This window comes from Chamaea fasciata, unplaced genomic scaffold (assembly GCF_029207755.1).
Source record: "Chamaea fasciata isolate MVZ Bird 193981 ecotype frontalis unplaced genomic scaffold, bChaFas1.0.hap1 SCAF_6, whole genome shotgun sequence".
Classification (NCBI taxonomy): Eukaryota; Metazoa; Chordata; class Aves; order Passeriformes; family Sylviidae; genus Chamaea; species Chamaea fasciata.
Genome location: NW_027094091.1, coordinates 56147666 through 56173273, shown reverse-complemented (window position 1 = coordinate 56173273; position 25608 = coordinate 56147666). Strand labels below are relative to the sequence as shown.

Sequence of the window (25608 nt, the reverse complement as noted above, 5' to 3'; positions counted from 1 at the left end):
GAAAAGCCACAAACTTTCCCCCAAGGTGTCGTATCACCTGCAATGTCCACAGAGTTCAGCACGCTGTACAACAGTGTGGGCAGTCTAGGCAATATCAGCAGTTCCTTTTCTGCCTCTCATTTTGTTCTTTCCATGAAACCCTGCCAACGTACAGCTCATCGCACATCGTGACTGTTAGGACCCTTTCAAATCTCCCTGATAGCTCTTCATTAAATCTATTAATATAACTTTTCAGGTAATTATTTTGATCTGTGTATGTCTAAAATGTCTTTGAGAAGAATAGTCAGCTTTTGGAAGTGGATTGAAAGTGCACGATAAGAATCTGATCCACTGTTGTCTTGTAACCACTTGACTGTTCCTCCTTGCTATTAATAGTGGGGTTTTATAGGCAGAATGTAAAGGGGGAGGAAAAGGTGGGAAAATTCCCTAGATATTAGTTAACACAGCAAGTTCTTAATACTTGCATTAGCAACCCCTAATACTGTCCCCGAGAGAGAATACTGGTGGGACCTAGTTAAAGACTGAGCAGATTGGGTCCCACGTGCCTAGTGAGTGAGGTAAGTCCTGGTGGCTCCACTAAAATCTTTCGTGGATATTGCACTAAATAATTGTCATGGACTGAAACTTCCAATGAGCTGAGTTCCTAGATTGTTTTGGGACTAACACTGATGCCAACATAGCACTGGTGGTTTGAAAGAGTCACCAAGTGAAACGTAGCTGGCACTAATAATGTGCTCTGCATTACTGCATGCACCTACGAGACTCCTGCCAGACTCTGAATGGACAGAGAAGTTTTTCTGTTATAAAACTGCTCCCCCTTTCCATATGTTGAGAAGTGAAATACAAAGTATTTCTGCACAGCAAATACAAAATATGACTTCATACTGGCTCATCTCTTTGATTTATACTTGACAACACAAGCGTTGCCTTGCAAGAGATGTTCAGTATCTTGTGTACAATTGACTTGATTGTTTAGGACTCGTGTTCACGTTTGTATTGTCTGTGGAGTTTTTATTCTCATCAGTTTTTACACAAAAGCCTCCACTGAAATCATCAGGAAGTGCTGTTTAAGAGACAATGTGCTACATTGCTTCTGAATCCTTTTCTTATCAATTCAGAAACAAAACCAAATGGGAGGCACAAGGATCCAGCTTGGATCAGCACCTGAAAATGAGAAGTATGGCAGCCAGAGGAAGGGGAGGACTGCAGAGTCAGTGCCTGGTTGCTGCTGTTATTTGAGATAGGCAAGGTGAAAAGTAGTGCTCACCTGTACTGTGCAGACCTCAGAGACCTCCACCAGGGTCAGGCTCTGCTGAATCAGTCAGTACATGCACAGATATGGACCCACTTCCAGAAACCTCACAGGTAGGAGCAGATCACAGCAAGCAAACAGGGCTCGTACATTTAGTGCAAAAAGAAAGATGGTGAAAAGGCAGCTGTGCCTCTTGAGGAGTAAAAACAAGAGGCTGAGCTACAGGAGGCACTGAGAAAGTAGTGGCTTGTCTGCAGCAGCCACTCTAGATTCTGCTTGCATGTATTTCGTTCTGGCTGCATTGCTTTGTGAGTGTGGATTGGCCTTAGTGCTCCCCAGCGAAGGTAACTCTAATGAAAGTAGTCAGGCGAGAGCTCTGCTGATAAAATGTTTCCAGTCATTGGTACATAGTGTTTTTCTCCTTATTCACCGGGCCTGTGCGCCTGGAAATGTGCAAGGGAATCATCTGCGCAAGGCAGCTGGCTGGTTTCTCGCAAGAATTTAAAGGATCCATGCGCATGCTTACACCTATAGTTCCTGTGTTGTAACCAGCAATTCTGATTTCTCAAAAAATACAAGAGAGTTGCACTTAGAAGAGGTCAAGTGAAAGGGAGAGGGACGTGTGCATGCAACTATGTGATGGTTTTTTGTATGGTAGAAAAACAGTCTTGCAGGAGATGTTTAGCCTGCAGAAAGCATCCAGAACTGCTCTGCTCTAAATTTTCTCCAGGCTCCTGTAGGGGCAACAGCTCAAACTTGCACAGTCTCTAACGCACTATGATTTCAGCCTCAAAAAAAAAAAAAAAAAAAGAAAAAAGAAAAACCCCACCATGATATTTGCTCATAACATACTAGTGAAGTCCTACTCATTTTTTCATGACTTGCCTCCAACCCCTGCAGAAATTAGGGTGCTTTGGGTTTCCTCCAGGGTTGCCACAGTAACCTGGCCATTTCACCTAGAAGTGAGAGTTCTTATTAACTTCTTAGTACCTGGATCTTCTGTTGTTCTGGATGTGGGCAATTTTAAGTGAGGATAGTGCCTGAAACTGATGCTTTGTGTCTGATAGGCCAGATGGAGAAACTGGTTTATGAGTGCTGATGGAAAATGGGAACTGTTTGGAAGAGAAGGAGGTAACAGGTCAAGCCCAATATCCAAGAGGAAATATCCAACTTTTGGCAAACAGGTTAGAGGATTTTCTCCTGCCTGAGAGCCTGGGAATGGGAAGGGTGCATAAGCCCTCCCATTTAGGGATGCTGAAAATAGGACGCACGTGAATACATTCTTGCCCAGCTAGATGCCATCTTTGCCACTCCAGTGGCAAGGCTGGTCTCCTGGGGAATATACTCAAGGCTGCACTCAGCACAGTGCCCACTAGCATCAGAATTGCATTAATGAATATCCACTCAAATTGGCCTTTTATTGTGACTGTCTTTTGCAAGTGCCGATACACTTGACTGTTCTTTTCATTGTAACTCACGTTGACATATCTGAGGGAGTAGGCAAGAACATATGCTCTGTTGGGTGGCAGTAATTAAGCCATGTATTTATCAATATACACAATGTGCAAAACTGCTTACCTGGAGATCTCTGTGAAGTATTGCTTTCTTTTCCTCTCTCTAGGTAGTATAGTGCTATAAGATAATGAAAAAAATACTCCTACAGGAAAAATGTGCAGAAAATGTATAGAATAAGGGTGCCACTGGCAAAGTCAGAGTATGAAAGGCACTTAGCTTAAATAGCTTTATTAAATTTATTAAATTGTACCATCTCATTGGGGGGAAAAAATCACAAAAAGGGGATTTAAAATCTACCAGTTCCTTGCACAGGTAATTAAATAACACAGTGCTTTCAGCTGCTAAGGTTTCTTGGGGAGATGGCCACCAATTATGGTGTGTCACGTATGCATGTGAAACCTGACTTCAGATTTTGTCCCCGAGTGCACTGGATATCGAATTCAGCTGAGGTGTTGCTAAATTTCATTACTTCCCTGTAATTGCATTTTGAAAAGGTATTGGCACCAGCAAATTGTCTTTCTGCGCATGAATAGCTGTCACTCTGTAAGACCAAAATAGTCTTAAAGAAGAAAATTCCAGAAAAACGACCCCCTGCCAACCTGCTCTGGGAGATGGAACATGCTTCCAGCTGTGAAGAAACCTGCAGCCTAGGAGTGCACTTCCCAGGAAACAGTTTTGGAGGAAAGCTTTGCTAGAAAGGTTGTGTTTTCAGTTGTTCCACCCTCAAAAGTGAGTTGTTAAACTACTATAACTGCATATTCCACAGGGCAGAAAGAATTCCGTGTGTTTGCAGAAATTAATTCCTTCTGTCTCTAATTTTTCCTAAACAAATCCTTCAGTTTTTGCTTGATTGTGACTGAAAGATGCAAGACCCCTTCCCCCGTAAAAGTCTAAAATTTACTATAAACTGGTACTCAGCTTCTAAAAGCCCTTTCCCAGACTAGACATAAAATACACCAGTAATTTAATCTTTTGTTTTCCTAAGGCTCCTGTGGTCCAACTTGTTCTGGAACTGCCTGGGAACCTCCTGGACATGACCACTTTTCAATGAGAGGAGTGGAAAGTGACGAAACTTGAGTTTAAAAAAAAAGAAAAAAAAGAAATGGCGAAGGGGGTTAAAACCGAACTTAATACCACAGAGTTTTGACTCTAATTTTACAGTGTCATACCCAAGGGAAATAATGATGAACAGTGCAAAGGCATTTATGTTTTTTGAAGTTACATGGTTGGTTTCCAGGTGGTTAGAGTGGTTTTGTTACTTTTATTTTTCTAGAGAGGTATTGTTATATATGGTAAAAACTCTTTCTTCTGCCTCTCTGAGGAGTGTGAATGCTCAGAACACAAAAGAGGGAGGAACAGGACTATATATTAACTTTAAAAATTGAAACAGAGACAAAGGTTTTTTCATGCAGACGAGCAGTGATTTTAACTTATTCTGTTTCAATTTGAGTTTCACATACAGAGTGTTAGGGAGGTCTTGATGCTAGTGCTGGTGATCAAGTGACCTAATGAACGTATTTGCTATTAAAATTCCAGCTGCAATTTGTTGAAACCTAAATTGACCTTTCCCAACCACTGCTCTAAGAAAAAACTTGGAAAATGGATGTCCTGGGTTTGGCCTTTTCTCTTATTCCCTTGAGCATTTCAGCAAGCATCCCTGATAAAAGCTGGGCTTTGGAGGGGATTTGCTGATGCCAGAAGTTGTTCAGTTGAAACTACACTGTGACTGGAGGCTTATTTGAAAGGAAATGCTAAATGGCCCTAGATTTATGTAGTCTAAAACCAGTTTCTGTTGATGTCCCTGCAGGATTTCTTACCAGCCAGACCCAAAGCTCCAAAGGCACTTTGCAAGTGAGAAATTGTCCTTAGATGCCCTTTAGCCAGCTTTTAGTGGCCTCTAGGTGAGACCAAGTTCCCTCTTCAGTGTTAGTTTTGCCTTACTGTCCTGGTTGCCCCTCTCTGGGTTTTGTTACATGCAGCATTTTGCAATACATTAAAAGGAACTCACTTTTTTGTCATGTTACTTGTGTGAACCGTGAGTAAGGAAGCAAAAGGAGGTGGATGAGGAGGGAACATGTGTGCACGCTTGCTTTAGGCTGGAGAGACAAAACTCTTGGTTTCAGACCTCGGGTCAAGAAAAGCTCTGCTATGTTCTTTTTAATACAGGCTCATTTTGGACAGGAAGGAAGGCAGGCAGGCAGGAAGGAAGGAGACACAGCATCAGGAGGAGACTCACATTAAATTAATTTGAACTCTCTTTAAATTGAAATGGTCAATTTGGTTTCAGTTGTTGTAACGGCTGATTTTCTTTTTCTTCTCCTTTCCATAAAGCTATTTGCATAAATTTTTTCAGACAATATTTGAGTGTAGCAGCCCAAGTCTGGCACATCAGATTTTTTTTTTTAATGGGAAAAAAACGTTGAGCTATTGCAGGATTGTCAAAGGAATGTTCCAGTTAAAAGGAGATTGGCATCAACGGATTTAAATTTTCCAAAATGAACAAGATAAACAGCTGACCTCTTCCTTTATGGGAGCTTTTCTTGATTGTTGTTCTGTACTCATGTGTTCTCTGTGAGTGCATTAAATGTGCATTAATGTACTCAGACAAGCTTGTTAGAATTTAATCTGGTGCTCTAGCTGTACCACAAGACACAAGTAACATTTTGGACACCCCTGTTCCAAACGAACAGTGCACCTCCTAGTCATATTTTAATCCTCATTTCATGTGCTAATGATGGGGTTTAAATGGGCTCATTTTTCTTTCCTGTGGAATGCTTTTGATTAGATAAAAAATATTGCCTAACCTTCTAACTAAACCATGAAAGCAACCTAAAGAAGATGCAAAGGGCATTAAAAAGGTTTGTTTTTCCAAAGGGAAAGGTTTTGCTATAATCTCTGAGTTTGAGGGGTTTTTATTGTTTCTAAACTAATGGAAAGAGACATGTCTCTCATAAAAGCAACTATACATGGACCAATTCAACCAGGGTGGTTTTGCTTAATTTTTCAGGAAGTCCTTGTAGAGATGTTCCTGATGGAAACCATGGGCTGTTTCAGACTGCAGTAATGTGCTTTATTTTTCTTCCTAGTACTCTCTCCCAGTTATATGAGATTTATAGGTCCTACCAGCTGACAATGTCATCTCCTACCTGCCAATCCATAAATGCCAGCGGCAGTCTGAGTAATTTGCACCCTCTGCAAAAGGCTGACCCACAGACCTAGTGGCACACAAAGACCTTCCCAGTGCACAGATTATCCAAATAGTGAGAAGATACAAACTTTTAGGTGTAAACATTCACATTTTTCTGTTGGGGGTCTTGATCAGATTTGCTTCTCAGTGAGAACTGGCCACAGCTGTAGATAGCTGTTGCAAGGTTTAATAGGCTTGTGATGTTTAAGAGGGAGTTAGCAGCTGAACTCATCCGTCACTGTAGGATGTTGGGAAAAAGAGAAAATCTGTGGTTTGGTGTTGCATGAAGGGCTCTTTTGAAAACCAAGTATTACGGCTTTTAGCTGCCACCCATCTGCAGTTCTGCACTGGCACAGAGATGAATGAAGTAGATGGGGAGCTGGTGCAGTGAATGATGCTAATTGCTAGCAAATCTGAAAGGGACTGTGTCGTGCAGCCATTACAATTGTGGAGAGTAGACTCAGCTACCCAGGACATCCCTTGCAGAGCAGGTCTCTTACGGCTTCCACTGTAAGTACAGAGTAATACTCCCTGTGTTAAAGGTACTGTTACACTGAAGCTGTTTCAAAGCTTGGTTTCTACACTTGTCTGTCCTTTTTCCTGCTGTTGTTTTAAAACATCATCATGTAAGGCTCCAGAGAAGAAAAATCTGAGAGTAGTGAAGTATTTGAGGTTAATTAATTTAAATGAGACATTTTTGAAAGTCAGTAATACGTCATCATAGGTGTTGTCAGTGGTCGGTAAAGGTCAGAACTGTCCTTTCCGTGTCTGTGTGAAGAAGGATTAGATACAAATACCTACCAAGAGTGGGTAGGGGTCACTAGAAATTGTGTACACTGTTTTCAGTTAGGATTAAAACTTCCTTCTGTAAGGATTCTGTGAAACTGGATGTTAAAGAAAGCTTTCTTGCAGAATTTTTAATGACGGGCTTCAAAAGAGGAAGTGTTGTATGGATGCTGTAAGAATCCCATAGGGAGGAGATTTAAATTGGTAGAGTGCTTTGAAAGCACCTACAATGTATTTTTAAAAGCTACTGCAATTCTCATAAAATTAAGGGGTGCCAATTCAGCTTGTCACATTATTTTCCTTCATTGCTAACAGACATATAAACAACAGAAATTGTTTCTTTTGTATGAAAAAAAGGATGTTCTTACATACTTGATCATTCTGTAATCTGTTTGCCTATATGCCCATCCCAGAAGAGAAGAAATAGTAAACCTGTAGGATATATCTGTAGTGATCTGTTCAGGTTCTTACTTTGTTTCAATATACGCATCAGCCCTTTCACAGAATATTTATTATTGCTGGTGCCACACACCATCAAGAAAGACTGTCTACAACCTGATGGAGTCTGGGAGGCTGAAGAGCATGTTCTTTGTTTTTAAACTGGGATTTTTTTACAGAGTCATTGAGAAATTGGTGGGGCTCCATGATTTTGGAGTTTTCTTTCTCTCATTACAAATTTGTCTACAGCTGAATTGCACTTGAATCAATCTTTATCTCTTGAGCTACAGTAAATAGATAAGCCCGTGACCTGTGACAATATATAACTAAGCTGTTGAAATCAAATCAGGTTAGACAGTCTTATAAACTTCAAAAACATATTTTCTTGAACAGTTCTGTGCTGTTTCTGTCAAGTATTCTCTGTTTTTATGGACTTGCAAGAATTAGTCTTAAGTCTAAGCAGTGTACTTTGGTCCAACATCTCCCAGGTTTTTGGGGACATGTACCTGATAGTCCTGTGAGCATGTGGCAATTTCCGCAAGTCCACATGTGTGAGCTGGTGGGAGGGACACTGATTTCACTGTGAGGTGTCAGAGGGTAAAAAGAAAAAGGTGTGACAGGCAATGTTAGGGTGTCTGCACATGTCTGTTGTTTGTGGGCAGCCCTTGGGTAGCATGGAGAATGCTGAAGGGTGTGTGGATGGATGACCATGGAATGATTTCCTAATCTGGTGTGACTTGTCAGACACAGTGGTCCTACAGCTGTGCCCTGCTTCAGGCACTGGAGCTGCTGCTGCAACAGAGTCAAGCCCATTCTCAGGCATGTTGTTTTCTTATACTGAACAAAAAGGAAGTTCTTCCCCTAAAGTAAAAGTTAAACTTTAAAGCTGGTAACTGTTAAAAGTTGTATTTGCTAGTGACAGCAGTAAAAATTACTTATCTGTTATGCAGGTTCCTCCACCATCTCTGGGGGGTTTTTCTCTTCTGACTTCATGACTGTGTGTCTTTTTTTTTTAATATCTAATGAGAAAGACATCCCTGGGTGAAATTTTTATTATGGGCATTTCTAACGGAATTGAATTTCAGCCATGGTTCACTGTCCCCAACATGCATGAGGAGGAGGGAGTTCCTGCCAACATGCATAAAATTAAAGCCCATGAAGTTCTGGGCTGAGGACTTGCCCCTTCATCCTGGGGATGGTCTTGGCATCTCAGGTGGAGCCCGGTGTTGTCAGCAGCATTGGATAGGAAGGCATGGTCGTGTGTGAGAGGGGAAGAGAAGATACACACTTCATTCAAGTGATTCTACCAGTATTGTGCTCTTCAGCCAACTCCTTGTGCATTTGCTCATTAAATCCTCTAATATATGCACAGGTATTTTTGTGACATCTTTGCTCAAGGGTGTTTGGTGTAGCTGCTCTTGAGAGTTCAGTATCTAATTTCTCAGTACTGTGCTTTACTGGTGACCCGGGGTTTTTGAGAACTTATGCAGTAGAAGGTATGTAAAGAGACAGATTGGAAAATCATGCACATCCTGCCATGACAAACAAACTCAGGCAGACTTATGTGAGCTTTTCCAACCCCCTCACTCAAAACTAAACAGGAGTTGTCTTTGAGGCAAGCTGTTGTTCTCTGTTATAGCTGTGTGTGTACTTGTAATTGAGGAAGGAGTTCATAGTATTAGGCAGAAATTTGGGGGTGGGGGTTGTTTGTCACAGAGTCTTATGTTATACATCAAGTTCTCAGCATTAATTTCTCCTGTGTGGATTTTCACTGTCTAATAGCCTTGCACATGACCTGAAGAAGGGGTGAGAAGTTTCTTACATCCTATAAAGAGCTGCATGTCCACTTCCATGTCCTAGTCTTATTCTGTGCGCGTGGTATGTTGCTCTGCCAAGCGCCAAATGCTTTCTTGAATTTCCCTGCAGTCCTGAGGAGGAACAACCTCAGCTGGCTTTGTGCAGCTGCTTTCTGCCATGGGGTTCCCCAAGGAGAGGTCACAGCTCTGCAGCATGATCAGACCAGAGAAAAAGGGTTTGGGAACCACTATCTTGCCTTGAGTCTTCTGTTTTAATATTGTATCCAGCTGGGGATACCGCTGCAGCATGATTGCTCAGAGGGATTTGTGTGGTGTTGGCAGGTTCATCTCTAAATCACCCCCTCAAAGAATGTTCTTCCTGATGTTCCTTAGGAACACAAGAACTGAAATTTCTCTCACCATAACACTCTTGCTCATTCAATCCAGTATCTGAGTGAGGCTGTTATTTCCTTCTTTCCGGCTTGCTGGAAGCAGTGCACACTGCTGACACAGGTTTTTAAAATATAGGTAGTTCAGTCACAGTGGCAGTCCCCAGGACAGCCCATGGAAACTGAAATGCACAGGGTTAAATCATGGGATTATACTGCTTGGGTGTAAGCCTCTTTATTCTGCCAGCCTGCCGATAGGCGTGGTGTACAACACGCACCAGTACATACAGCATTTAGCTCTGCTTTTGTCTCACACCTGCTGTCCCTTCAGAGTTTTGAATGGCTGGCAATGTGAGTAAAGGTGCTTGGTCACTGCTCAAAGGGTGTTTGTCTCTCCACGTGTCTCGCCTTGGCTACTGGGATAATCCCTTACACACCATTAACATGACAAAGCCTGTTTTTTCTGTAACTGTATCACTTCATGCTCATTGTTTTGCAGTAACACCAAGGAGTGCTGGTCATTCAGCAGCTGCTAAGAAAATCAAGTAAATAGTCCCCATACCACAAGCACCTGATCTTTTAGATGCATAACAGTGTGGTTGCTGCAGGGACAGCTTGCAGGTGTTGAATGCAGTAACGTAATACCAAAGGCAGCTAAGGTACTTGAGAATCAAAACTGTCATGGACTTGCAGCCCTGTGCTTCAGTGGTTTTTTTTAATCTTTCCCTTCTTACGGGAGATGTTGTTTTCCGATTTTCAACCAAGGACATGAATAATTTTGCATGTCATTTACTCATGAAACTTCCCATGGGATCAGAAGAACATGATGTCCTGACCAGAGGTGCACCTGGCGCAGTATTTGGGCGTTGAGGATGACCAGTGGTGAATGGTAAAAGAGGGTGTGCAGCAGCATCCCACTGTCCCTCTCTCCTTCTAGACAGTGGGAAGGCCTGGAGGGAGAAAGGAAAAGCAACTTTGCAAAGGTTTGAGAGGCTGGATGCCCTGTTGTGAAGGAAGTAGAGTGATTCTTGTCTGTCAGTGACCCAAGACGAGAGTGTGGGACTGAGGTATGGGGTCAAAGATGGAATAAAACACTTTGTTGTGAATAAAATCCAAAGGTGGCATCCCTGCCTATGGCATGAGCTTGGAACTAGATGATCTTCAAGGTCCCTTCCCATCCAAGCCTTTCCTATGATTCTGTGGAGACCGGATGTGCAGATAAACTGTGAAGGACCTTCAGTGTGGGGGATGAGCTGATCCAAGAGCATAAAGTACAAGGGAGAGTATGACGACTCCATTGAATGTTCTGGTAATCTTTGTGACCAAATTCTGACTGAGTTTCCGGTGGGAAAGAGGAAAGACTAGTCACGTAAAAAGAAAAAGATACTGCAGTATCTAGGCCAGAGAAGTAGTTTCCCTGCTGGTCCCAGGGCAGGAACATGATGACCGTGACCCATAAGAGTAAGAACAAAGAGGAAATTATACTGTAATCAAAACTATTAGATTTTCTTGTGCTATCAGTGGCAGAGGCATGTTTGCTGTATCACAGAGAAGGTTGGCAGCTCCCCACTAAGACAGCTGATCAAAAGTTCCCAAAATGTCAACCAGTCTCTCACAGAGCAGAGACTGATCTCCAAAGTGTTGACTACTAAAATAATGTTAATATGTGCTGGGAATTTCAAAGGCTGAGTGTTCTGATTCCTGGGTAAAATCCCAAGGATTTAGGATGTGCTCATGGAAGATAGATATACATATATATATACAATGGGAAACAGGAAGTTTTACTTTTCCAGCCAGTTGGACCCAACTGCTTCCATACAATAACATCTGGTATGTGTTCTGCCCTTTTTTGCTCAGCTTTTTGTGAATGTGTTTGCTCTCTGCACCCTGTGTTATATATCCTTACTTGGATGGAATTTTTTCTTTCTTTCTTTTGGAGAAAGCATTTGGGTCCTCATACTTTCTGCACTCTCTCTGAAAATGAGTTTATTGGTCTTGCCAAAGCACAAAATGTCTTCTCAGGTAACTTTTGTCGAAGTTCATTGCCTAAGTACAACATACTCCAAGTTTAGGCTTCAGAAAATTAGTTACATTACTAACAACTTCTCCAATGGTGGCTTGAGATAGTGGGGTGTGATTTCTAGATGATGATGATGATGATGATGATGTTAGCCCTTCATACTGCAGGATGTTTAAAGACAAGGAACCATGTGTTTGGCTGTTTTTCATTAAGAGAGGCTGTATATTCTCCCAAACCACGTATCCTAGAAAAAGATTAAGGGAAGAAATTTTGTTTCCTTTTTATTCAGTAGTAAGGGGAAAAAAAAAAAACAGGTTTACTTTGGGAGAGCCTCCAGAGTTTTATGTCATATCCAGACCCATCTGTCACATCTCTCAACCGCTTAGGGGTCCTCTTGAGTTAATCTTGCCAGGTCATAGCATGTGGTTCTTTCCCTGTGTGCTGGTGTCTGGGTGTTCTTTGCGAAATGTTTCAGACATCATCTGCTTTACCTCCTGGAAGAAGCTCTGTTGCCATTAGTACATTCAGAGAGCTCTGGCTTGTTATTTACAGAAGACACTCTAACCTTTCCTTCCAAAAGCAGTTACCACGCTCAAGTACTTGTTCCTCTTGCTGCTCAGATAAATCTCCCTCTGATTCTAGGGAACAGCAATGAGATATTTCCCCAGTGCTCTGTTCTCAGTCGTAGCCAGCCAAACTTCATCATCTGTTTTATTAGCCTCTGTGTACAGAAGGACTGCATTAGTAACTAGGGGTTTTATAACCCTTTCTCCTCAAACATATCCCCACTGTTTCTTTTGCATTAGAGATTTTATAGGCATTTTTTACATGTATTTTATTTTATGTTATGTTAGTGCAGTTATGGCCCGTTCTAAAGTGTTACAAATCTCAAGATTATGTGGAAGGAATTTGAGACTTGTAAAATGATCCAAGGAGAAGTATGAGATTATTAACTTGAGAATAATTTTAACAATCAGTAATATTTTTAAAGGAAGGGGACTTAGTGATAAATTTAATTGGTATTGTTGTGAAAGGAGTTGCCATTTGAGGTAGTAATTTCATAAGATGTACTTCCTCTTAGACTATGAACAGCAAAGTGATGCAATGGCGAGGCCATAGTAGGAGGTAACAATAAACCTTGCAATGGTGAAGTGCATTCTTAGGCAGACAAAGAAAAATAGAAGACTCTAGATATGCCTGTCATAAATCAAATGTGATGAATTGTGTCCTGATTGTTCTTACACTGGAAACAAAATCTGAACTCCTAGCATTGGCATTCTTCTGTGGCTTCAAGCTGAGAAGGATGTGTTTTGATAAAGATCCCATATCAATGCCTATAGTGACTCTGGATATATTTTCTGATCAGGTCCTCAAAGCTCTAGGAGATGGTGACATTTCTGGTTTCTTCTGAAGCAAAATCCTTCTGGACACATCTGAATGTTTTCTTAGAAGAAGTGAGCCCTAAACTGGAGTAAGGTTCATGGTAATGCATGCATTTGAGATACTTGTCTAGATCTGGGAGCATAACTAACACCAGGGATTTCATGGTTTTGTTTCAATCTGTCTTCTGCAAACTGAAGAGTTCTGAAATAAGGTATATTTCACCATAGTGAGGATGTGAAAGGAGTAGTAGTATTTCTCTACTTATTTTCAAATGGGTGTAAAGCAGAGAGCTACCCAAAGGCCTGGAGAAGGGAAAAAGTGCCATCTTAGACAAACCTGATATATATTTAATGCCGAGAAGCTTTTGTTGTTAACATTTTAGTGTGGTCTCATTTTTCTGCTGATTTCCTGGATGCAAATTGCTTATTGACATTTGAGCCCAGTTACGGGCTTTTACAGCTCGGTGAACTTGGGGGAAATCTCAGCCTCTGAGGCAAGTCAGAGCAATTTCAGGAAAGCCCCATGGCACCATCCGTGTCCTAGGGACATCAAAGGAGAGTATGGGATGTGGCTTCCTCAGGAGGAGCACAGTGGTGAGCAGGCATGAGGCCTCCATGAGTGCAAAGTCCACCAGAGTTTCATCAGCTTGTTTCTCACCCTTGGGTGGGTCATTGCAAATATCTCTCGGCTGGTGCCCATGCCTGTATGCTTGGCAGAGGAATGTGTTTGTGAATGCACTTTTCACTCACTGTTCAATACTTAGCTCCTTCCCAAGCCTCTTGCAAGCAGTATCAAATTCTTAGAAACCCATTGTCTGACCTCTTTCTTTTGGAATATTTATTAGTGTACAACAGCTACAGACTTGCACCAATGGTTACGAGTATCAGCAGCAGTAGTTAACTATTACTAGTGTGCAATCTTACTGTTGTTTGGAGCACCAGAGTAATTAGCTATTTTTCGTCCTTGTTTGATCGCAGTAATATTCAAATGTAAGCATCACTTGATGCACTTTTCAAGAAGTAAGGGCTGTACCACCTTTGTGTAGGCCACTTCCAAATCTTCGCGGTGATATTCTTCCCATGCTAGTGTAATTGATTTAAAATAATATTGGCTAGAGAAGGAGTTTGGTTGATTGCACCTCTCAAAAGAATGTGTGTCAAGAAATACAAGTGAGTGGAAAAGTCTGTCTGGACAGGCAGCATGCTGTGGTGTATTGTGTTTCACTGACATGAGAGGAATGTGGCAGGGAGGTCTACAGTTCCCTGCTGTAGGCACTAACACTCTGGCTGGAAAGCAGCTTGGGATGTGCCTTTTGCTTCATTAAGCAAAAGGCTTTCTGCCCGTGGCAAGAAGTGCTGTAAAACACAGTGGAAGTATGATAGTGTGTGTGGTTAGACAGGGTTGCCAATTTCAAGTATCTAAAATCACACATCAGATATTCATATATAAAATCTGTCTAGAAAATAGAGATTTAATTTTTGAAACACTCTGTTTTCTTTTTGCATCTTGAGCTTCATTCATTTTTAAGTGAAAACTGAGATCTTCACTGAAAGTTGAGATCCTCATCTGACTTCAGGGCTTTACAAAAACAGCAAATTACAAAAAACTTGCAAAAGGGTCATAAAGGTTGTTAACAGTGAGTCAGGCATCTTCTGTAGGAGCTGTGTGATTGTATAAGCTTTGCCATTATAAATAGGATCTGAAAGGCAGGGATGCAAAATGCAGGCTAAGCTCCTGGCACTTGCAATGTAGTTGAGGTTTGCTTACCTTTAACAAACAGCAGTAACTGTGCTGGCTTGTGTTATTGAGCAGTCAGCCAAAAAAAAAACCCAACAAAACAAACCAGCACAGTCTGGCAAGCCTGTGATGTGTGGGGGGGCCACGGTGAGGCAGTTTGTAGACCTTGCAGCCAGAGTTACCTACAGATCCGTGTCTGATGTAACTCCTGCAGCCTCCCAGTTTCACCCGTGTATGTTGGGGTCAGTAGCAGGATTCCTGTTTACGGGAGCCAGCAGGTAATGCTAAGGGATGCATTAATTTCCTTATGTTGCCTACAGCTTCCAAAGAAATGTCAGTGCCTCCCTGAAAGGGAAGGTATAAGAAGGGTGATGTCCAAGTTGTTCGCCTCACTCTGTCAAAGCTGTAGCTTTAGGACTTTGACCTGCTGCACTGCCAGCAAGCAAGGAAGGTGGAGTGCTTCTGTTTCTAGGCACTATCACAGTGCTGGAAAAGCAATGCCAGAGCATAGGCCTGGGTGTTTTTAGGATCGTTCCTTGTTCCTGCCGACCTGCACTTCAGTTCCAAAGAAGACAAACTACAAAGCCCACACTTTGCAAAGACTAAGATCCAAGAATTTGATTAACTGTATAGAATTTTTAAGTAAAACTTGAGTTTGCTGGTTTGGAGAGTGTGTGCTGTGTACCTCTGTCAGATATTAGGTAGGTGAACTGCCTGATCTGGTCTTGTTCTATCTGCCTGTCTTGAACTTAGTTGAGATTTTTTTCTGTTGTGCAACCCTGGAAGAAACAACAATTCTTGAAGTAACATTTTAGCATTATTAAACACTGCTGGTTGGATGCTCTGACATTTGGTGTTGGCAGCTCTGCCTGCCTCTTCAGCATGCATCTGGCTGTCACTATTCAGCCAGTCCTTTTGTTCTGCACAGCTAGTTCAGATGGAGAACACCTTGGCTCTCAAGAGTGCTCCAAGTGGCTGTTCAACATGGCTAAGCCTCAGGAGCTCTGTCTTGCAAATATAAACTTGCCCTTAAGCATAATTTTCATTGTTTTTACGAATCCTACTAATTATAGAGGAATGATAAATAATCCAGTGGTCTGAAACCACATTATTCTCACTCAGGGAACTGTTACCTCTGAAGATGGTGCTTTAGGTGTTGGAGGTGTATGAGGTGCTCTGATGTACTCTAGGATCTAGCAGCTCACCAGAAGGTTCAATGTCATTGAAGACCACTGAATTCTGCTTGTAAATACTTCCTCCACCTCTGGTGGAAGCATTTATAGTCAGAAACAATGCCTTGAAATGTTTACTAATGTCATATTGAAAGGGCAAAAAAAAGATAGAGATGTAAAGATGTTGTGCGCGTTAATTATTTATCTTGCAATCAAGAAAATATGAAAGTAATCCATGGTGAAAACTGGGAAGCATTGTGAAGGAAAACACTGACTCTTTCAGGTTGGATAATGCAGACCCCATTCAAGCTTTCTCTGCAGAACATGAGGTCTAATCCCAGCACAAGTAAACACGTGTGGGGGTTTTTCCTATGAAAGATTTAAAAATCATGCTGCTCTTGAGAGGTGACTAATTGTGCTCACTTAGCTTCAAGTGAATAATTAAACTGTGAGGAGTCATTATTTTCCTGGCTTCTCTTACTTATTACGTCGTGTTTCTTACTTATGCTTAGATATTCAACTTCTAGACTTTTTAGCATCAATCAAGTTCTGCTTCTGTTGTCTAAAAAACAAAATATGTAAAGGAAAAACTGGCACAGATTTAAATGCATTGTATTGTTATAGTATAAATACCATCTTTGTAATTAAACCACTTGAAAATATAAACCATCAAATTTTTCTCTCAGGGACACCTATGAGGGTTTTGTGCCTTTGAGAATCTCCCTAGTGTGCCTTGCTGCCCTGATTGTTCTTGAAAGAATATGAGCTTTTAGTCCTTTAAAATCTGTTGGCTTTGTTTGCTGCTAAATATACACATGTTAAGTGCTGTGCGATCAAAATGAAAACAAGTTGCTCTTTCTATGATGTGATTTGCAGTTTGGCAGAAATCGACAATACAACTCTTAGTGTATTTGGAGTCAGGGTGCATTAAGGTAGATCCCTTTGGCCTAGATTAAAAACCTGCAAGGTATCTTCAAATCAGAGGAAAGATTAAAAAAAAAAGGATGAGAGAAGCGGCTTGAGAAGGCAGGTAGCCTGGTCCAAAGTCCTGGATTTGTTTTGTCCCAGTCCAATGCCCATGTTCCTCCATTAGACTAGACAATGCCCTCTTAAAAATGTCCTCTGAGATTCTGTCACTTAATGAGGGTTTGGGCAGATTTTTTTTTTCCTGTTAGGGATGTTTTCCTGATGACTGAGTTGCTCTACCAGGTGCCTGTGGCTCTGTCATTAACTTGCTGTCTTTGTGGGGAGAGTAGGATAATGCCAGGTTAAGGGAGTGAAAGGGGACGGGGAGGGCAATTCTCAGGTAGTGGGAGGAAGTTCATGAAGGACCTGGATGAAAAGCCCTGGGAGGATTAAGAGAAGAAAATGTTACCAGGCTCCTTTTCATCATGTTGTTCACTATGAATAGCTTGAACTGTGGGATATTTTTGAAGTGTTTTAGACAGATATTGAATAAAAGTAAAGTTTGTAATCTAATCACAATCTCACTGGTGGAGAGACCTCTGGGTTCTACCTACAGAACTAAAGATCAGTAATACATTAACTGAAAGACGTGACCTTTTCCTGTCTTTTCTACCCTGACAGATGAACAGGAGCCAGCAGTCAGCAGTGATTCAGATATTTCATTGATTATGGCAATGGAGGTTGGACTGTCCGATGTGGAGCTTTCCACTGATCAAGACTGCGAAGAGGTGAAATCTTGAAAAACAGAGCTCCAACACTAAACTCCAGGGGAGGGTCACAGGTAGGGACCGAGTCAGCTTTCTAGGATTTGGACCAGTCATGCACATGCCTCCAGAGCACTGTCACTCCTGCACACTCCATACTGGGACGGTCATGAAAAGCAATAGCAACTGGTGTGTCTGCCTGGACGTGGTCTCATCATCTGCACACCTTCCTTTGGTACACACGGGAGATGGACGCTTCCAGTTTACCCACGTGCTTGGGAGCCATCACGGAACTCTCCAGGGGCTCCTAAACATGCAACTGAAATGACAGCTTGAGTGTTTTCTACACTTGTTCAATCAAATTTTTGTTGGGTTTTTTGAAAAGGCATTTGTTTATTTTGTTTGTTTGTTTGTTTGTTTGTAGTTTGTTATGAATGGACACTCTATTTTTATTGACTGACCCCAGCTTTTTCAAGAGTTCAGTCCAGAAATTTGAATTCCTGTTCACTGGTCACTTCGTGATCTGATCAGGCTTTATCATTGCCTTGTTTCTGCATGAATTACATGTGGCTGGCTTCAGAAGGATGATGCACCAGCACCCTGCATTAATGCAACACCTGCTTTCATTAAGTGGAAGGCTTGGAACTGGTATCTTCTGAAGGCTTTTATTTGTAAGAGAGCTCTGAATTAGGAGAAGTTTGGGTTAAAACGACATTAGTTTGTCTTTTACTTAGAGCTCTGTTCTAGACAAGTATTGAACAGTGTGAAGGAGAGAAAGAAAAGCTTAAAGCATCGCTCCGTCCATGTAGTCCAGTCCTGTATTTTATGCTATTCACAGGTGTCAGTACATTAATGTCCCTCCTTCAAGTGATGATTCAGTAGCTGGAAGAAAAGGTCTAGCATAACATCATTTCTTTTCTTAATTTTACAGACCAAAACCAGATCAGTGGGCAAAAGGAGCATCTGAGAGGTTTCAGTAGGCTGCTTAGTAACAGTTCTTCATTAAGTGAGTGACAGTATTCTTACAAAGGGTCTGGAGATGCTGCTATCAGTGTCAGAAATTGCTAAGGGAGCAAGAGGCAGCTGTTTGAAATGTTTAATTCTTGATTTCCTTTGGGTCTTTTCCCTTAGTGTGTTTGATTCCTTACATTTTGACAGCAGTTTTTGTCTGCTTGTTATCGAACAAGAGTTCAAGTGGTTTCTTGCCCTCCAGAGTCCCTGTCAATGTTGTCAGAAGCATAACAGAATATTTGCAATTTGTATACCGATATATATGCCAAAATATAGTGGGGAGGGAATTTGAAAATAAAAGAACTAACATAAATCAAAGCACCTAAATAATAATGGCCTGACATAATAATTTATTTCATCCTGAGCTCTGCTTTCCAGGTAAGAGCTCACTATTAATTGTTCAGTGTATGATTTGGCTTTTCAGTCCAAATACTCAACTGTGAAGAAGCTTACTGTTACACAAGAGTACATAGTTTCTGTTGGGAGTCAGATGATTTGAATCACATTACTGCCTCCTGAGTCAGTTCACAGAATCAACAATTCATCTTACATTGAAATTTCATGCAGAGGTCAAACATTTTGACTTGGCTGTGTCATGGCAGCATCTGAAAATGCAACTGCTGGGGCTCAGTGCATTTAATCCCTTGTGGATTTACTTGTTAAATGTGAAAACCAGCTTCCAGCCAAAATTTGTGTGTGGCAGTTTTTAGTCAGGAACAAATGTGTTTTGAGCTATCCCTAAAATTTTGGCTGACTTGCTTCTTTAGTATAGAAAGAAGAAAAAAATCTCCATGCTCTTTTGTCCATTTAGAACTAATTAAACATTTAGTTTAATTTTGTTTTATGTTCTTAGTTCCCAAATTGAGGAGTAATCTTGAGGTAAAGGTTTTAAACTGAAAGAGAGCAGATTTAGATTAGAGATTAGAAATAAATTATTACTCTGAGGGTGGTGAGGCACTGGAAGAGGTTGCCCAGAGAAGTTGTGGATACCCCATCCCTGAAAGTGTTCAAGGCCAGGTTGGATGGAACTCGAGCAACCTGGGATAGGGAAATATGTCCCTTGCCATGGCAGAGGGTTTGGAACTAGATGATCTTTAAGATCCCTTCCAACCCAAGCCATTCTGTGATTCTATGAAAATGACCTATAAATGTGCTGTTACCTCTTCAGAAGCCATTGGAATGAAAATCTTTTTTCAATTAAAGAGATAGAGGCAGCTGGAAATCTTGTTTAAAAAAGAAGGTTACAGACTGTTCCAGAGGGTACACTATGTCAGTCTTGACAATATTTGTGGTTCTGTAATCTTGATTTCCGTATTCTTTTATGTCTTCTCCGTTCCTTGCTGCTGTGGGAAAGGCCTGACACATCAATGTTGAAATTGACCCCTACACACAAGAGTTTGCAGATGGTACTGCATCAGCTCCACTTAAGCTCTGTAAATAATGCTGAAATGGGATTTAAGTGGTGCTTACATCGAATTTTGACCCAGGAATGAAATTCATTTCAAACGAGTGCAGGGGAAGGAGTGAGGCTGGTTATATACAGTAAGGGCTCCTTATAGAAAGCCCCCACACTGGTACAATTTCTTCTCCACCACTGGAGACTGGGTGCTACATGTCACAGGAACATCACAAACACGATGTCCAAGTTGTCAGTGATCCTTTCACATATGCACACTGTAGCTCAGCACACAGGCAGAGAACTCCTGGCCAAACTGTTTGGGTTTCAGAGGAGCTGTCACCAAGTCTTCATTTTATTTCATGAACTGAATTAAGTTGATCTCAATGGACAGGTTGACCAATTAGCTGTTGCTGTAGCAGAACCACCCATGGCACAGCAGAACGATCAGTCTGTGTAAAAGTGAGGCAGGAGGGGAAACTCTCAGCTGATACAGAGCTGGGTCCTTTGCCCAGAAAAATCAATAAAGGGAGCTGTGCTCAAAAAAGCATCACAGATTTGTTAAATCAGACCCTGCACATATTTTGAGAGTTAATGAGGAATTTTGTAGAGGTCTCGTGCTGTGCACACACTTTTCCTAAATATCCCAGATTAGATCTGGTCCCTCGAGGTCCACAGGTGGCCACTGGCAGAGGCGGGGTGCCAGGCTGGGTGAGTGGTTTTCCCATATCACCAATTAGTGCTATGCCGTTTGGAAGAGGCATCCTAGCAAATCTGGGTCAGGAATCTTTCTGCTTTTGTTTTCCCAGTTCTACCTGCAGGTTCACTCAGGGAAGATGTTGTTCCATCCCTGGCCTCAGGTGTTCTGCAGCTCTGAGCACTGTTAAGTGATGATGAGGGTAAAGCCAGGTTACACATCACTGAAGCCTGAACTTAGGAAAGCACTTAAGTAAATGTTTTATTCCGTCCTTCTTCAAAAAAACACTTATGATTAATTTTGGACTTGCACCAAAATTGCATTACTTTTAACAGGTCTTCTGTGAGCATAATTAAGCCCCTGTGTCAAAAGTAAATGTTTTCCTAAAGCTCGACCTGACTGACAATAATCTTTGCATATATAACCTGTGAACTACCTTGGGAATTTGAGGTGCTTTATAAACGTTAAGACCCCCTGATGTGTGTTTGTAAGACGCTTGAAAGCCTTAATTCTGTATCTCTGTGTGCCCATGCACACCTTGGTTCTGCTGCCCGCCAAGCTTGGGCGTTAAGTAGGTGAGGTTCAGCTGCTAGGGACACAGCACTGGCTGTTCAGAAGGGAGAGCAGCCTTTAGCATGCAGCCAGGAAAGAACAAAATCCTCTAGAGCCCTCTGACAAGCAAGAGTTCACGGATACAATTCTGCAGGCTGGCCCCATGGCTGGGCCCGGGGGCATCTCCTGCACAAGGGCAGTGGCCAGGGGATTGTGTGGCTCCCAGGAAAAGGCACTCATGTCATTAAGTTGATCCTGTGCTCCTCCCAGCAATTCCTATCTTGCCATCTGAAGCACTTTTCTGTTCCTTTCCATGAGCAAGTGGTAGGTGGGAGAAGCGTTTCCCTTAGTGAGGCTCATCGTTACTCAGGCTGGGTTGCAGGATAAAACTTGGTGAGACAGGAACTGCACTCAGAGTATACTTGGATTTTCGTGGGTTTCGCCAAGCTGCCTTCCCCAAGGGTCTGTTCAATAGGTAGGAGGCATAGAAAGTTATACAGGCAGAATTTGGCACTCACAAATGACCTGATGTGTGCAAAGCACCAGGTCTACATCCCCTCCACACAGCTCACCTGTTCTGCTGGGGATACAGATCTGGCACTTACTGAGGGTTTGGCCTTTTTTATTTTCTGACTGCTTTAGAGCCTCTAAACCAGGATCAGGACTATCACAGCACTGCAGTTTATTCTTTGAACACTCTATGGAATTAAATTGGCATCTATGCATATAAAAGTGCACTGATGTGAGTATGAAAACTGTTCTGTTGTGGAATCGGGAGGAGTTGTCATTTTTAGGCCTTTTGGTTGAGGGAGATTGTGGCACTAAAGAAAAAGGCTATATAAGGCAATTTAGAAATATAGATTATTGAAATCCTTTATGATAAGTGGTCCCTTGGGTCTCACTAATGACCTGTGGATCAAATCCCAAGAAAGTCGTTGCAAGAAGGGCATTGATGTTGGGGTGCATCCATTTTGCAGGACTAAAATGGCGGAGAAATCCAGCCTGCTCCTTCCCAGCCCATCTCACAAGTGCTTGTCCAACGGTGAGCCTTTGTTGCAGGGGAAGGAGATCATGGGATCAAACTTGCACACGGCTGCTTCCTCTCCTGTGTTTTGTGCCACCAGTGTATCTCTTGGGGCAGATTGGAGAAGGGAAAGGAGCTGGCCCAAGTTCAGCTCCAGGGCTTGGTGAAACGCAGGCCATGGGCTTTCAGCAGGTTCAGGACAGCCAAGCTTCGTCATGGCTAGTGCTGACCCTGGGACTGGAACTTTGTTGATGGACCCTGAGCCCATGTGGACCCATTTGTTTTGGATATGCAAAACTGTGTGAGTGTATTTGGGGCAGGCAGTGTGACAGCAGTGAATCGGCTTGGTTAGCGCGAGCGGGGAAACACAATGTGGGGAATTTTAGGGTTGAGGGAAAATGAGACTGGAGGTGTTGCTTTCACAGGCTCCTTAAATAGGGGAAATTGATCCAAAATAAGCACTGCTTTCATTTTACCAAGCTGTTGCCTGAACTAATTGGTAGTTTCAGAGAACGAGGGCTGCTAGCTGGACTGTTCAGGGAGGGTTTGTTTGTGAAGCAGGTGGCAGCTGCGGGTTGGGACAGAGGGTGAGGGTGAGGACTGTCCCTCTGCCCCACCCCTTATCCCACCGGGCTGGACACCCACTTGGCCCCTTTATCTGCCCACTTGTTTTCAAGGAAGCACCCTTCTAAGCAGGAGCTGTATTTCAAAGGGAGAAATAAAGAAATGGAAGATGTGGATTTTGAATGAAAAGCCAACGGGTGATTTTTCCATCTGAAATTAATTTTTCTTGAGTATTTTAATTGTGAATTGGCAGAAGTTACTTCTTTCTGTAGTGAATGAAAAAAGAAATGAGAGGAAAAAAAAGGAGTAATAGTGTTTTCCATTTCTTGTTTATTTCTTGATTCTTCGGTCCTGAGTAGCATTAAACACAAGAGCCAGATCAAGATGCTTGTTTGCTCTGAATGTATACAGTTATTTCAGATGTCAAATATCTAAATGTTTTGTATATGTATGTAATGCCATCCTCAATCCTTGTTTCATGTTAGGAACCTGAAATGACTGTACCATTTTATAATTAGATATGTAAGAGGGGAAAGTGGGTGGGAGGGTCTGTTATTTTTATACCAAGATGTTCCTTGTATTTAGTGAACATTTAAAACAGTTTTGTACTTGTCAAAATATACATTCCATCCATTTCCAGAAGAGAATTATTTCTATTTAGAGTAGTTTATAAGCAAACCAAAAAAAAAGTGGCATCCCACTTGTATGCAGTTCCTGAACAGAGCAGCAGTATCCTGGTTTTCCGTGATGGCAACACAGCTTTTTCTAGCCGTGTCTCTTCTCACATGCAGCAGAGCCATACCAGCAAATGGCAGTGTTATAACAGAAATAAAAATCCCAAATGTAATAAATACCACATGGAGCAGTGCACAGCTTAACAAAATAACTTTGTTAAGTTCAGAGACAATGGTCTGTGCCAGTGAAATTCTCCAAAGTAATCAGTCCTGCTCTGGACAGCAGGAGCAGATTTACTGGGGGCCTTCAGCTCTCTGTCCCTGTCTGGCAGAGCCAGCAGCCTCAGCAAGCTGGGGGGATGCAGGGTTGTCACACTCCTGCACTGTGGCTCTGGCTATGCTGCAGCTTTGGTTTGGGAAACATCTACCAAAATGCCATGGCAAAGTCACTCTGTGGCATTGCCATGGGCCGTCCTTTTTCTTGTAGTTGTCTTTTTCATTCCCTCCCTCTCCCCGCTACCTGTGACGTGCTGCCAAAACTGTGCAGTAGCAGTTTGTGAAGATTTTTTTTTTGCCTTTTTCCCCTTCTTTACAGTCTTGCAAATAAACTTTTAACTCTTTGCTGACATTTTATAATGTATACATCTTCCTCTCCAATGCACTTTATCTCTCTTGAAAAACGTGGGAGTCGGAGAACTACCATCTTAAAGGGATTTGCCTGAAATCATGAGACACATACTTTTTATTATTTTGTGTCCTTTTTGCTTTGTTAGATACTGTAAATGCTAAAGAGCATAGACAGTGACTCAGCTGGGGGAAATACCGAAATGTTGTGGCTAATACTTGGAAGCATTATTCAGTAGTCCAACATGGCTATTTTTGTTATATAGAGGATTATAATGTAAATATGTGAGACTGTGTTACTACGTACTAGTAAAATATTGCAACTCTCAAAGTTAAGATGGTGAATTCCAAGGAATTTTATTGCAAGTTTTTTTAATAAAACAAATCTGATTATCGTGTTGTATGCATTTTCTAACAGCCTGTGTAAACCTGGAATTTCCTGATGTGTGAAACTTGTGAGTTGTATCTTCCTGAACTCAGCCGCTGCAAACTTTGACGTTCATAGGAGACAGAAGGTACAGTGAGAAGGGACCCAAGTGCCAGCCTGGTCTTTGTGACACATCTCCAGCTCCTTACTGCTCAGGTCCCCTCTGCCCTTCTGTTGCTTCTAAATAGAAAGCAGCAGCTGTGTGAGAGGTAACTGCTTCTTCTACCTCAAGGGTGAGTTGCAGCCTCAGCCCAGACACTGGGCACGATGTGTTAAAACACCTTTAAAAGATGACTACTCTGCCGTGCCTCAGTGGGAATTGCACCACTGATGTGAGGGATCATCCAGTTGCTCTTCCCTCGCCTTATCAGACATCACTGTGCATCCCTGGGAGCAGGGGGAGGAGGAGAGCCCAGGGGTTGTTGGTATGCTGCTTGCAAGAGGTTTGTGGCACGGCAAAAAATCCTGCCTAAATGCAACTTAAGAGATCTAGAGAAGTTTTCCAGTAGATGCAAGAGAAGGCAGAAAGAAATCCCTGAAGGAGCCACCTCCTGCCTCAAGCTACAGCCCTGCCGCGGGTCGAGCCTGCCCCCGTCCTGGCCCACCTTTTCCGCTGTTTGGCTGGTGCCGCCAGCACACACACCTCTCTTTTCAGCCGCAGCGCCGCGTTCGAGGTGACAACATGCCAGATCGGCTGGAGCCCCGGATTGGATTCCACCCAGGAGCCGGGAAGGCAGCAGCTCTGCGCCAGTTCACTCTCAGCTCCCCAGACCCTGCTGCCTCCGTGCTCCTGTGCACCCACCTCGTTCACCTTTGCTCTGCCCACGACAGAGGGGCAGCAGCCGGCTCAGAGCAGGAAAACCCCGTGGGATTATACGTGGCTTTGTCAGCAGCGCCGGGAATTACTTTTCTCCTCTCAACTCCCGTCAGCAGCACAGCCTGAAGCTCCCGAACCCACCAGCCCTGCTCCAAGGGCAGAACCCCAACACACCTAAACAAGCCCTGGGTTGCCTTTGCAAAGAAAGCAGAAAGCAAGAAATGTCTTGCTTGCCAAGAAATCCGGTCTCGCTCTTCCCCACGCATCTCCCTGGCTGCCAGCTGCTTTGTTCCCTGTCTGCATTTCCTAGCTGGCTCGGGGGGGAGCGGGCCCGGCTTTCCTTGGCAGGCAGCTGCCGTGTGAGCTGCGCGCACAGCACAGCTGGCGGGGGCAGCAGCGCCACGCGGAGCTGCCGGCAGCGCCAGCAGCGCTGGGAGTGACAGGAGGGCGCCAGGCAATTCGTGCCAGGATATAAGC

General features: G+C 42.7%; 1 protein-coding gene across 2 annotated transcripts in view; it reads left to right on the top strand.

The window, feature by feature from the left end:
• RNF150 (ring finger protein 150) overlaps window positions 1–24525 on the top strand; it is a 114177-nt gene extending 89652 nt beyond the window's left edge. The window contains exons 7-8 of one of the 2 annotated variants that reach the window (XM_066186433.1): window positions 17263–17422; window positions 24306–24525. In XM_066186433.1, the coding sequence (XP_066042530.1) occupies window positions 17263–17381 (119 nt within the window). In that variant the 3' untranslated portion in view covers window positions 17382–17422; window positions 24306–24525. Of the gene's footprint in view, window positions 1–17262; window positions 24281–24305 lie in introns of those variants that run through there. The other variant, XM_066186431.1, reaches the window with a different exon arrangement.
• The last annotated feature ends 1083 nt before the right edge of the window (window positions 24526–25608 follow it).